At 39.9% G+C, this 14,308-nt stretch overlaps 2 protein-coding genes across 2 annotated transcripts in view; one reads left to right on the top strand and one right to left on the bottom strand.

The window, feature by feature from the left end:
* The window catches only part of RECQL5 (RecQ like helicase 5), a 186,409-nt gene extending 180,597 nt beyond the window's left edge, over positions 1 to 5,812 (top strand). Inside the window, exon 21 of the mRNA XM_089654890.1 lies at positions 3,194 to 5,812. Coding sequence (XP_089511016.1) covers positions 3,194 to 3,294 — 101 coding nt within the window. The 3' untranslated portion in view covers positions 3,295 to 5,812. The remainder of the gene's footprint in view (positions 1 to 3,193) is intronic.
* A 4,410-nt stretch (positions 5,813 to 10,222) lies between these two features.
* Positions 10,223 to 14,308, bottom strand: part of MYO15B (myosin XVB) — a 205,917-nt gene continuing 201,831 nt past the window's right edge. The window contains exon 43 of the mRNA XM_089654889.1: positions 10,223 to 11,150. Coding sequence (XP_089511015.1) covers positions 11,088 to 11,150 — 63 coding nt within the window. The 3' untranslated portion in view covers positions 10,223 to 11,087. The remainder of the gene's footprint in view (positions 11,151 to 14,308) is intronic.

Genomic DNA, 14,308 nt, shown 5'->3' with positions numbered 1-14,308 from the left:
CTGAGCATGTGCAGAGTGACTCCACACAATATGTCTTATCAGGAGATAAGAGGGGAGCACTGGAAAAAGGGGAGGATCAGAGAAGTCAGAATCAAACAGCATTTTTACACAATCCACAGTGAGTATAACAAGCATGCTTTACTGCATATACAGACTGATATTACTGTTGTGGGTTTAGTAACACTTTAACTTAAAGGGTTTTTTCATATAAAACTTATATTTCATTTTAGATTATTGAATGGTCAAGCTGATCATACACTGTGAAACAGATTTCTACATCCACGCCAATACGGTGGATGGGGAAATTCGCCCTCCGAGCCATTGTATTCTGACAGCTGTACGCACTGTAGACACTGGTCAAGAAAAGTTTTCCAAATTGTCCTTTCAACAGAAGACTATCAGCTTCTGTCAAGATGGGATTGCCACACACTGATCGCTGTTTGGCCACTCCCTGCTGAACATGCTGAATTTTAACCAGAGTATGGCCGTCTTTAGGCTCAGAACACGTCTGCAAATGTTTAAAAAAAAAAAAACACCACTTGATTCTGTTATGTATTAATTACAAGATGTTACATGCATTTCTGGGTAAGACTAGTAAAAGTACCCGAGTTAGTCTTTATATCAGCTTTGTGTAATTCCCTGCACAGTGACACTCCAGCCTAGAGAGGGAGGGCCAGCAGTGGCAGCCAGTGACACTGTACATTGTTGTCAGTCATATCTCTGTGAGCATGCGTACAGCAGAGCAGTGTGTTGCTTCTCCTTCTGCCTCTCATGAGATGGGGTATTTTAGATGATCTGAGATGGAAGGTATAGTGCAGTTAAAGATGGGGTTTTTTATTGGATCTAATATACCAGGCATACTGCAGTTAATGATGGGATATTTTATTCAATGTGATATACCTGGTATAGTGCAGTTAATGATGGGATATTTTATTTATTGTGATATACCTGGTATAGTGCAGCTAATGATGGGATATTTTATTCAATGTGATATACCTGGTATAGTACAGTTAATGATGGGATATTTTATTTATTGTGATATACCTGGTATACTGCAGTTAATGATGGGATATTTTATTTATTGTGATATACCTGGTATACTGCAGTTAATGATGGGATATTTTATTTATTGTGATATACCTGGTATACTGCAGTTAATGATGGGATATTTTATTTATTGTGATATACCTGGTATAGGGCAGTTAATGATGGGATATTTTATTTAATGTGATATACCTGGTATAGGGCAGTTAATGATGGGATATTTTATTTATTGTGATATACCTGGTATAGGGCAGTTAATGATGGGATATTTTATTTATTGTGATATACCTGGTATAGGGCAGTTAATGATGGGATATTTTATTTATTGTGATATACCTGGTATAGGGCAGTTAATGATGGGATATTTTATTTATTGTGATATACCTGGTATAGTACAGTTAATGATGGGATATTTTATTTATTGTGATATACCTGGTATAGTGCAGTTAATGATGGGATATTTTATTTATTGTGATATACCTGGTATAGGGCAGTTAATGATGGGATATTTTATTTATTGTGATATACCTGGTATAGGGCAGTTAATGATGGGATATTTTATTTATTGTGATATACATGGTATAGTGCAGTTAAACATGGGGGATGATTTACTAAAACTGGAGAGTGCAACCTCTTGTGCAGCTGTGCATAGAAACCAATCAGCTTCTAACTTCAGATTGTTCAATTAAGCTTTGAAAAAAAGCCTGGAAGCTGATTGGTTTCTATGAAGAGTAGCACTGCATTTTGCACTCTTCAGTTTTAGTAAATCAACCCCCATGCGGTATTTTATTTGATCTGATAAACCAGATATAATGCAATTAAACATGAAGTATTGAATCTGATCTGATATACCAGGCATATTACATAGGGTATATTTTATTTGGTCTATACCAGCCATACTGCATTTAAAGATGGGGTATTTTATTGCATCTAACATACTAGGCATAGTTCAATTAAAGATGAGGCATTTTATTGGATCTGATATACCAAACATAGTGCAATTAAAGATGAGGTATTTATTGGATCTGATATACCAATCATAGTGCAGTTAAACATTGAGTATTGTATATGATCTGATCTAGCAAGCATAGTGCAATTAAACATGGGGTATATTTTACTTGCTGTTAGATGGCAGACATAGTGCAATTAAACATGGAGTACTTTATTTGATCTGATAAGCCAGGTATAGTGCAATTAAAGATGACATCATTGATTTGATCTGAGAGAGCAGCTATAGTGCAACTAAAGATGGGGTATTTAATTTGATCCGAGATGGCATGAATAGTGCAGTTAAAGATGAGGTATTTTATCTGATATACCAGATATAGTGCAATAAAACATGGAGTATTTTATATGATCTTATATAGCAAGCATAGTGCAATTAAATATGGATTATTTTTTTTTATCTGAGAAGGCTGGTATAGTGCAATTAAAGATGGGGTATTTTATTTAATCTGAGACGGCAGGTATGGGGCAATTAAACATGGAGTATTTTATTTGATATGATAAACTAGGTATAGTGCAATTAAAGATGGCATGTTTGATTTGATCTAAAATAGCAGGTACAGTGCAGTTAAAGATGGGATATTTTATTTGATTCGAGATGTCAGGTATAGTGCAATTAAAGATGAGGTACTTTATTTTGTCTGATATACCAGACATAGTGCAATTAAGCATGGAATATTTTATATGATCTTGTATAGCAAGCCTAGTGCAGTTAAAGATGGGATATTTTATTTGATCTGAGATGGCAGGTATGGAGCAATTAATCGTGCAGAATTTTATTTGATGTGATAAACCAGGTATAGCGCAATTAAAGATGACATAATTTATTTGATCTAGGAGAGCAGCTATAGTGCAACTAAAGATGGGATATTTTATTTGATCTGAGATGGCAGGTATGGAGCAATTACATGTGGAGTATTTTATTTGATGTGATAAACTAGGTATAGTGCAATTAAAGACGGCATAATTGATTTGATCTGAGATAGCAGGTACAGTGCAGTTAAAGATGGGATATTTTATTTGAACTGAGATGGCAGGTATAGTGCAATTAGTGTAATTGTATAGTGTGATTGGAGATGGGGTGTTTTGGTTGATGAGGCTCATTTTCTAGATTGAATATTCATTTCTCTCTTCTTCTCCTTAGTAAAAGAAGAGGCTCAGAGGTTGATCAAGACATTTTTTAAGAACCGAACAACTTGTGAGAGTGAGAGAGACTGGCAGGAGATGCTGCAGGCTGCCACCTAATGCCAGTATGAAGAGCTGCCACCATGGAACCTGACTTATCTATGCACTAAGAGAGCTCAGTGGAACACACAGCTACCTCACACCACCTCCTCAGTCTGTGTGTGCACCGCCTGTTCTCTGCCTATCCTACGCATGACATGGAAATGGTTTACATCCTAGCTTTAGACCAGTCTTTTTTTTTTTTATTCCCTTCTGTGCTTCCTATAGACATCTTGTCAGTCCAGCACCAAATAGTGATGGGGCTCTCTTTATATGAACACTGCTGAGGAAGCAGAAAGGAAAGACTCAGCACTGTATACGTTTTTACAGGCTGTTCAGCCTTAACTAAATATAAATTATTTTTACATTTAGGGAACCCAGACAAACAACATATTACTGTTTCTTTTACTGACGCGTTACATATAGAGGGGAAACCAAAGGAAAGCATGGTCTGCTGCTTCTAGAAGGGAATAGTCAACTCTTCATCAGTTACTGCTACTGTGGTGCCATCATGTGGATAATGATGGCACATCTGCTATAATGTCATACTACTGTATCATTGAACAAACAGGAGTGACTTGGTAGTGCTGCTATTGCTTTTTCATGCTGATTCTATGAACAGTAGAATAATTCACTGTTAAAGTGTACTGGGGAATAAAAATAAAATAGCTAAGTGCTGGAGAGTAAATATCATAAGGTACCAGACTGTCCTTGTTTTGTGAGAATAGATCTTCTCACTGGGTCGGCTAAGACCACAAAGGTTGTAATGCAAATACTAACTTTCTGAAAGTCAACATTTGCATAAGGTTAGGCACATCCCTCGTCTCGTGACAGTACTTGATCTGTTGTATTTTGACATCGTTCCCGGCGTCAGGAGGACTCGTTGGTTCTCGCCCCCCGCGGAGGGGGATCGGCTGCCCGGAGGATTCATCTCAGCGGGCCGGGGTCAGCCACCGCTGGCCTGTCGGACCTCCGGCTTCCCAACGCCGGCCCGGGGTAGGTTTACTGGTTAGTAAACCTCATATAAGATTTAACATGGTTCTTTGCAATATTTTTACATGTACAGCTTTCATTAAAATAAACCCTGGTAATAATGACGTGAAGATCAACCAGGTTTCTGATAAAAACTACAAGTACAGGGGAAACTTGAAAAATTAGAATATCGTGCAAAAGTTAATTTATTTCAGTAATGCAACTTGCAACTTGGAGTGTGGAAGAAAACCTAGAGAAGCACAGGGAGAACATGCAAACTCCATTCAGGGAGTGTCCCGTCTGGGGTTCAAGCCAATGACCCTGGTGCTGCAAGACAGGAGTGCGAACCACCATTACACTGGCATGTTCCACTGTTATCACCATCAGGAATCCTGTTCTGAAAGTTGCCATGCAGGAAGCGGCTGCAACCAGGCTAGAGTAGATCAGCACCACTGCGATACAGCAAAGGATAAAAACAGTTATTTTATTGTAATTATGGCAATTGTCTGACATGCAGTACTTTAGAAAACAAAATGACTACTTTAAGGGATCTCCAGCGGCCCAGGAAGAAGGAGTATTCAGACAAGACAGGTACCTTCTGTCAGTTATGATGCATATTCTGCAGCACTTAGTTTCATATATTTCATAGTACAGGTTTATTTTACATTCAAACGTTAATTAAAAGTACATATCCTCACCTTCCCTCTTGTTCTTTGCACTTCATTTTTGCATTATATATTTTTTTTAAAGTTTCCCTCTTCTTAGCGGAAAGCTTTCATCCACACGGTGCTCAATTGCCCTCTGACCTCATCCTGTCGTCTGTCCAGGAACATCCTGTGGATGAAGTAGAATGGTGCAAGCATGTCTCACCGCAGTGCCAGCACTGGAAGACTGGGGAAGATGGGTTAATGGCCACACCTTGCAGACACTTCAAGTAGTGGAGACATACCTGCCCGTGTGTCGATTTCCAGGCTGGAAGTGTGACAGCAGCTACCGGACTCAACAAACTTTCTGGAGGGCACAGCTTCGAGGACAAAGTGAATATTACAGCTAAAGCTGTATTTTAGTTAGTAAAGAGTTAGTACATTGAAATTGTATTTAAATTGAGAAGCTGAAGGAGGACTTTTATTTTCATACCCCTCCTCTACTCCCAGTTAGGTACTTTATTCACCTTACATAGAAATATATGTTCATCTAAGCACTTCTGCTGGTTGATTTTTGTTTTTAACAGGAAAAAAATGCTTATGTTTAGGGATTTGATGGAGAAAAAAAATTTGCACATTAGTAAGAAACAAAAAACTGACACATTTATTATTGCTTGAATAGAAAGGACAAGGTGTAAATAGTGAACGCTTACAGAGATTTTTGTGTTCTTTGCTGCTTCTTTATATTGGATGTGAATGTGTTGCTTTTCTAACAGACATAGGTGTTTGACATTATTGTTTTTATATGATGCTGGAAGAGGTTGGAATTGCCTTAAATTTCATATGCTGTGTGACCAAGCCATACATATCTTACTTCATAAGTACTTACCTTCATAAAGCAAACTTTTATTCTTTAACAGTTATTTCAGTTTCGTACAGTTTTTTTTCAGATTTTAATTAAAAGCATAAAACAATGAAAATGTCTAATGCCAGGCAAACGGCTAAATACAAGGATGAAGTACATATAAGGGAGCTGTTGTACCTGCTAAAGTTTTCCACAGCATAGCCCTGTCTGGCAGAGAAGGGAGCAGATTCTTCCTTACTGCAGTTTTGTAACAAGTCTTGTCCTTTCCCCAACCCATGACTGAACAGTTCAAGGAGAAGCATCACACTGATGAGCGTTCAACGTGCTTGGTTCATTGTGACTGTACTTGAGCTGCTTCTCCCTCTCCCAGTCTGAGCTCTGCTCTCGGGGAGTTGCAATTTGCTAATTCCATGTCAAAGTTAGGTACTTACTGTGCATTTACACAAATACATTCAAGGGCATAATATTGAATAATGCTACATTGTGTGTCTTTTATATTTGTCTGGAGTTCTGCTATAAAATTGGCACTATTTGCATCAAAATGCTAACATAACTTATTTCAGAAAACAAATCATATTAAAACAGTTATTAAGTAACTTTGCTAAAATTAGTAATATTGAAAAAAATCAGCCTGTAAATGATTATTTGGAATACCTGCCAGCCCCTCTGCTGTTGACCAAAGTCTTTACCCTTTTGCAAAGCTACAACCATCATTGTTTTCTTCAGCATCCAACACATTTCTGAGTGTGTCAGATTTCTGCATTTCCACTGCTGCATTTTGTAGTTCCACCCATCAGGGCACTCTCACTAGGTCTGTCCCTTGACCTCTGAAAAGGACATGGTAGTGACAGTGGCCATACAATGGAACCAGAGCAAACAGCGGGAGGCTAAGGATCTGACACTTGAGCTGGCCATACGCATACAGGCTGAACTGAAAAGAAAACGAACTGATTTCTCCATCCATTCTACACAGCACAGTTAGAGGAATCTTCCACTGCGGCTATTGTATTTGCCAAATCTGACACATTCCACGTAAAACCCCAAAGATGGACTGGACAAAATTATTTGCACCTTCTCAAAATTGTATGAAATGATTGCATTCCGAGTTTGTGATGCACCTATAATTTGTAAATTAACTCACTTGTATTAACAGGTGCTGACAATATAGAAATATCTCCAGGAACCAGCTAAAATGGTGAACATTTCACTCTATCTTTCTGTTGTGTGTCTCTGTGTGCCACATGAGAAGAGAGCATGAAGAAGAGAGAGTAGCAAAGAATCATCTGAGGATTTGAGAACAAAAGTTGTGGAAAAGCATGTACAATCTCAAGATTACAAGTCCATCTCAAGAGGTCTTAATGTTCCTGTGTCCACTGTGTGCAACATTGTCAAGACGTTTACAGCCCATGGCACTGTAGCTAATCTCCCTGGACATGGACTAAAGAGAAAAATTGAGCAGCGATTGCAATGAAGGATTGTTTGAATGGTGGCTAAAGAACCTCAATCAACTTTTAGACAAAGCTGACATTCAGGCACAGGGTACAGCTGTGTCAGCTCACACTATATGTCGCCATCTGAATGAAAAGGGATGCTATGGTAGGAGACCCAGGAGGACCCCACTGCTGATACAGAGACATAAAAAAAGCCAGATTGGAGTTTTCCAAAACTTACCTGAGGAAGCCAAAGTCCTTTTGAGAGAATGTGCTGTGGACAGACGAAACAAAATTCTACTGCTTCGTTCTACTGCTTTCTGAAAAAGCAATGAGGCCTTTACAGGAAAGAATAGTTTCTACAGTTAAACATGGTAGAGGTTCACTGATGTTTTGGGTTTGCTTTGCTGCTGTGTCAGACACTGGATGTCTTGACCATGTGAATGGCATCATGAAATATGAAGACTACCAAAGAATTCTGGGGTGCAATGTAGGGCCCAGTGTCAGAAAGTTGGGTCTTCATCACAGGTCATGGGTCTTACAGCAGGACAATGACCCAAAGCACCCAGAAATGGTTTCAGACAAAGCGCTAGAGAGGACTGAACTGGCCAGCAATGAGTCCAGATCTCAATCCCTGTGGAGAGAACTCAAAACAGCAGTTGGGAAAAGGAACTCTTCCAATCTGAGAGACCTGGAGCAGTTGGTGAAAGAAAAGTGGTCCAAAATTCCAGTAGAGAGGTGGAAGAAACTCATTGATGGTTACAGGAATCGATTGATATCAGTTATTTTTTTCCAAGCGGTGTGCTACCAAATGTTACATTGAGGGTGCCAGTAATTTTGCCCAGTCCATTTTTGGGGTTTTGTGTGTAGTGTGTCAGATTTGACTTTTTGTTTCTCCCCTTTTTTGTGTCATACCGATATAAACAAAAGAAATAAACATGAGAAAGCCGAAACATTTGTAATTGCAACAATTTTCTGGGCAAAGTGATGCATTATCTGACAGGAATGCAGCGGTGCCAATATTTTTGGCCATGACTGTATAGGGCCAGCTATAAAGCAACGATCTTAGCAATGCAAAGACAAAGATAGTGGTTAGCTGGAATAGTATGCAGTACATTTTTTACAGGTTTTTTTTTTTTTTTTAGGAGCTCTTAAGTCAAGTGGAAAAAGCCTAACGCCTTATGGCCACATTTCCTTTGCAACATGTCACAGCTAAATATGTCAAGGAAAAAAATTCTCCAGTCCTGTTTTTTTGTAGAAGGTCCAAGATATGTGGCCAGGCTTTCTGTCCAGTATGTCATGGATGAGCAAGTCTGCAAATAAAATAAAAGTTCTGTTCCTGTAATGTTCTTAGAACTTTCCTTTTGCTGAATCTGTTACCTGTAATATCAATGAGGATGATGTAGCTAAGGGAGTACTGTTTTCTTGACACTGACAGGCATGTTTCCTGAACTCATTGCAAGAAAAAGTATGTCAAATGGTAGAGAAATTCGAGGCAACAAGAGAAGCATTAGAAAAACAAAGCATTAGTGGCATTCAGTAAGCACAGCAACTTTGCTGAAGTCATATTCATTACCTTAAATTGATTTCTGTGTAATCATGTAGAATCAGAATACTTGGCTCTGTAGCTGGTCAATAGCAAGGTTGGAGGAATGCACACGATTGATCCTGTCATTGGTAGAAATGTAAGCGCACACTCACCTACTTCAATGGGACGGCAGTCCCATTTTAAAGACTTGCAGAAAAATATGTTTGCCAATGTGGGAGAAGCAATGGAGAAACGGCTTGCTGGTTGCAGTGAGAGAGCTACTGTAGGTTGTAGGAGTACAGAAGTATTGTAGTTTTTTAGATAATCTAATGGTAGTGAGTTGCCACCAGTGACAGCATGACAAGTGTGACATAAACCTGAGATTTTGTCTATTCCCTGCAGACATCTGCTTTTCATTTAAGTTTTGGGACCATGTTTAAAACACCTTAGCTTTTTTTTTTTTTATTAACTCTATGCACTCTATTAACTCTATGCAGGCAAATTGCAGCAAGGTTGCCCTTTTCACTCATTTATTTGATAACCATCATTAATGGTCCAGCCACTTGTAATGACTTTTTTGTTTTAACCCGCCTTCTACTTCTCTGATGCATGCAGTACTGGTTCACAACCAACTAGCCAGGGTCACATGACATGGGGGAATAGGATGGCCTTCAACAAACTCATGCAGAGAATGCCTTTCTGTGTAGCATTTCCTTTCTTATCATGCATGCTTTTTTAACCGGTACAATGCACACCATACATAAAGAATTGTTTAACTCATGTATTGTTTCTCTGTCTAAAGGCCTAAAATAGTAGTTTATATAGTTTGAACACAGCATGACTCCCACACCAAGTGAGATTTTGCCAACTTTTTATTTGCGCTGAAGAGAGCACCTCCACCATGGCAGCTAGGGGCTTGTGTGTAGTTATGTGTCGATGCGACCATGCTGGTCATATGACAAGATACCACTGTTATGCACATATATGTGACCGTAAAAGGGTGAGCTTTAATGCTTACCTGATGCACATATGCAGCACTGGGTGGGTGCTGAGAATGCCCTCGACTGAATGGTAGCCCGCAGGACCAGCTCCCGATCATATGACCGCCAATCACACTGGTCACATGATTGCTGATCCTTCCTGTTCCCCCTGGGCCTTAAAAACTTTTTAAAGACAGGCATAGGTGTTTTTGAATAACATAAAAGAACGAGGGGTCTCATGTATTCATTTGTTTGAAAGAAACTAACTGTGTTGCTTTAGAAAAGCCAATTATAATTTAATGCAGTTTTCACATGCAGGCTTCATTGTTTGGTGTTGGGTGAGGCAGCTATGCAAACAGCGCATGAAGGACAGGCAGGTCAGGAGGTAGAGTTGGCATACCCGGGGAAATAACTGCAGCTTCAAAAAATGAGCAAATTGTTTTAAAAAATTATATATCCATATTGCAATGGAGTCATTGAAGCAACAATTAGCAATGTGAATATAGAACATTGTACAAATAAGCAGGCTCTTATGAGTGACTTGTCTCTTTATTTAAAGAATATTATTACACTGAAACAATCAATATCTTAGTTTTAGTTTTGATTGTATCTGCTTTCTGATTAAACAATATGCATCACAATACATTACCTTTTTTTTTTTAAACATGTATATAATCTCAAAAACAAATATTGCACCTTATCAGTCCTTAGTCTTTTTTTCCCCCTTACATTTGACCCTATTTTCACCTTCCAATGTTGCCAGTAACACACTTGCTGTCCTAGGGTGACCATGTTAATTCACTGAGCTGTATATATGGCGGAGCATTGGTGTCACCCTAAGCTGCTCTTCTAATTTGAGTTACAAACCTTTTCTCTTCTCCATTACATAGGAAGGCATTCTTTTACAGACACAAAAGTTAGCAAGAAATTATATTTTTGTTCAGCACATAGGAAGTTACAAGAACAATGGAATTCTGGCAAAATAGAAAGGTACAGTATTTTTCCGTACTTGTAGAAAATGTACTTAGTCTGTAAAAAGAAAACAAATGAAGCCACCACATCTAAGGACTGCTAAGCTGCAATATATTATATTTTGGTTTTTGGATTTAGATATTCTTGAAGAAACAGGCATTTCACTCTTTACATTGACAGTCACAATATTTCCATCCAGTTTTAAAATGGTTAGACCTGCATTACAATAAAAGATGATTTTCAGAGATTGGTTAACCAACTGATCCTAGCCCAGCGAGCCCCTGTCAACTCAGGGCACCGTGGACATTCCCAGTTTTAATTTTATAGATCCAATTCATTGGTACAGGCAGACGTTAATTTCTGATCACGTTAAATGACAAATTAAATAAGGTGTATTTATACATGAGCTCAGAAGGCTTCTTTCTATGATGTAGAAGTGTCATTGCTCTCTATGATCAAGGCCAGTGTGTGGTACAGCTCTTTAGCCTGTGCAGAGAAAAGGAAAACACAACTTAATTTTTCTTTCAGTTTTTCTGTGGTTTTTTTTATAAATATGCTTATATCACTAAGCCATTATACCATTTCTTGTCAAAACAATCATCCTGTACAGAGCACATTCCTAAAATCTGCCATTGTTATGCAAATCATTTATGCTACTTTATTTTTTTACAAATAACTTTATTGGTATCAGTGTCCAAGGCAGTATAACCCATATGTCTCAAAAATCCTTATGACCCCGTCTATTTTTTGCAACGGTCCCCTATGTGATAGGATACTGTAATGTCAAGTTCTCTTTATTGAGACATCAGTGATCTATTTGACCCCTGACATTTCCCCTACCCTCCACTGAAGCTAATGGAGCACAGGCTCCATCCAGGTTACTGTATTTTTCGCTCCATAAGACGCACTTTTATCCCCCCCAGAAATGGGGGGAGATGTCTGTGCATCTTATGGAGTGAATATGGAGCGGCTGGCCCGGTATGCCCCCCGTGGCTGCCGCTGTGTTAGAATACCGTAACGGCCGCTTGGCTCATCTGTGCAGCAGAACCTGCTCCTTAGTCTTTACCTGTTCCTCGGTCCAGCGGTGTCCTCCCCACCACTGGTTTTAACGGCAGTCTTCTCTCCCTGGCACTGGCATCTTTAGTGTGGGCACTCGGCTGTGGCAGCTTGCAGCTTCACAGCCGGGTGCCCATTGCACATGCGCAAGGTGCGCTGCGCTTTGTAAATGGCACCGTAGTCTTCTGGGACCTGTCACATGTCCCAGAAGACTTCGGGGGGGGGGGGACAACTTCCGCTTCCGATTGCCCAGGCGATCGAAGCGGCAGCGGGTACCTGTCAAATTCTGGTACCCGCTCCCCAAAGGTTTGCAGTCTCTGGTCATCTCCTGTACTGTGTCCGCAGTCTCTGGTCATCTCCTGTACTGTGTCCGCAGTCTCTGGTCATCTCCTGTAGTACATCTGCAGTCTCTGGTCATTTCCTGTACTATGTCTGCAGTCCATTGGTTCAGAATATTTTTTTTTCCTCCTCTAAAACCTAGGTGCGTCTTACGGAGCAAAAAATAGACAGGGGTCATAAGGATTTTTGAGACATATGGGTTATACTGCCTTGGACACTGATACCAACAAGTTTATTAGTCAGCCAGGTAACCCCTGCCAATCCCATCATGCTTCAGTTTCTTGCTACAGTCCTAGGAGAATGGACCTCTTTTCTCCCCAAAGAAAGGCAACATTTTTTTTATAAAGACATTTTTCTTCAGATGGATGTTTGGTGCTCATCAGACTCATTGCAGACTCTTCATGGGCTCTCCCAGACCAGTTAGATTTCCTGTGCCAAAGTCCGTTTTACCTCCCTGCTTCATGGTCACTGGCATAACTGTTGAAACCAAGGTCTTATGAGTTCAGGGTCTATTCAAATCTGGTATTCCAACTCTCCAGAAAGCTAGGAAATCCACCTCATGCAAGTTCTATCATCACACTTGGAAAGCGTACTTCGCATAGTTTGAGGCACAGAAATTCCATCCCAGAAAAAATTAAATGGGACAGATTCAGACTTTTATCCAACAGCTTGATTCATCAACAGCTGGACCTGAGTACCTTCACAGGCCAGATCTTGGCTCTTGCCTTCATACATGAGGTCCCTCAAATTGTTCTGCCTATACATCCACCTGTGACTCTTGGCCCTCAACCTGGTTTGGTTGGCTCTTCAAAAACTGCCATTTGAATGTGTCAGAGCTATCACTTTGTTTTCTCTTACTCACAAAGTGGTCTTTCTCCTTGTCATCAACTATGCAAGATAGGTTTCTGACAGCCTTGTTCTACAAAGGCCTAAGACCTAGGGCCTCCTTTCTCCCAAAGGCAGTGTCATGCATCCGTCTATCCTGATCTAGTACATCACAAGGATATTTCCCTCCATTGCCTGGATGTGATGCAGGCTGCTTGAGTTTATCCTCCACATCTCCTTTTAAAATGACGACTGCCTCTTTATCAGGGACTCATGTCACCTTTTCTATGTGGCTTAGGCAGCCCATCATTCAAACCTATCCACTTAAGGAAAAGGTTTTACTTGTTCATGTAAAGTCATACTCTACTAGATACGTAAGTGCCTCTTGAGCCTTTCAGACAGGAAACCATATGGGAGACCCCTACTGCACCAAGGTCTTTACCAAATAGCAGAGACTTGGCCTTCATTGCCGATAGCCAGTAGCTGATCCAGACCCAATTGCAGGTAAGAGAATTTGTCCCATGAAGAAATTCCTGGGATGAATGCCCCCAGCCAATACATTAAAGTGAAGTAAGCTTTCCACGTCCAAAAATAAACTTTGCAGGAAGTGGACTTCTTAGCCTTGAGAATTGTAAGCATCACAGATGCCCCTGTTGCTTAGAACATGGGCTTTATCTGTAATACATTTAACAATGTAGGTAAGGTAATAGAAGTAAGCGCTCTAAAATAAGCAGCTGGAAACCTCAAGGAAACCAAATTAAAAACTTTATCATAAACATGTAATAGAAAAGTGCAGCGCTATAAAATGAATATTGATAAATAATGTCCCCAATATCATAAGTAAGCTGAGAATAATATAAGTGCTTAATAGCGGTGACAGTCTATATGGTGAAGATAATATGGTATGACAATCCAATCCAGTGGCGGTGCTCCGTTTTATGGTAAAAATTACGCACTCACCAGATGCGTAATTCAAGTACGCAGTGTATAAATCAATACGGATCTCCTTCACAGATATAGGTCTGGTCTGGAACACAGGATAATTTTCCCTCAGGGTGGTGTGGTTATGAGCCCTCAGAGAAATAAGATGATCCAGTTGGCCAGAGGTCCCTTTAAGGGATGGGTGGGTACAGGTGCCTGCTTACAGGAGCTTCCCTCTCTGGATACGGTGAGTGGATGACTGGATCACGGCAGGGCTCTATAAATAACATAGCTCTTCCTACAAGCATCTTCTCTCCATGCTGTCAGACCCTTAAAGGTCATCCACCCACTGTATCCAGAGAGGGAAGCAGGCACCTGTATCCATTATAGCCCTGTATCCATTATAGCCCTGCAAGGTTCAGTCAACCAGGGTCCAGATGCAGTAGGGTACAAAATCCAAGCTATTGACCATGTGGCTGTGTTGACTATTTTCACATATGCAG

This window comes from Staurois parvus, unplaced genomic scaffold (genome assembly GCF_062004578.1).
Source record: "Staurois parvus isolate SC_StPar_1 unplaced genomic scaffold, SC_StPar_1.0 ptg000813l, whole genome shotgun sequence".
In the NCBI taxonomy this organism is placed as follows: domain Eukaryota; kingdom Metazoa; phylum Chordata; class Amphibia; order Anura; family Ranidae; genus Staurois; species Staurois parvus.
This window is presented reverse-complemented; position numbering and strand designations above follow the sequence as displayed.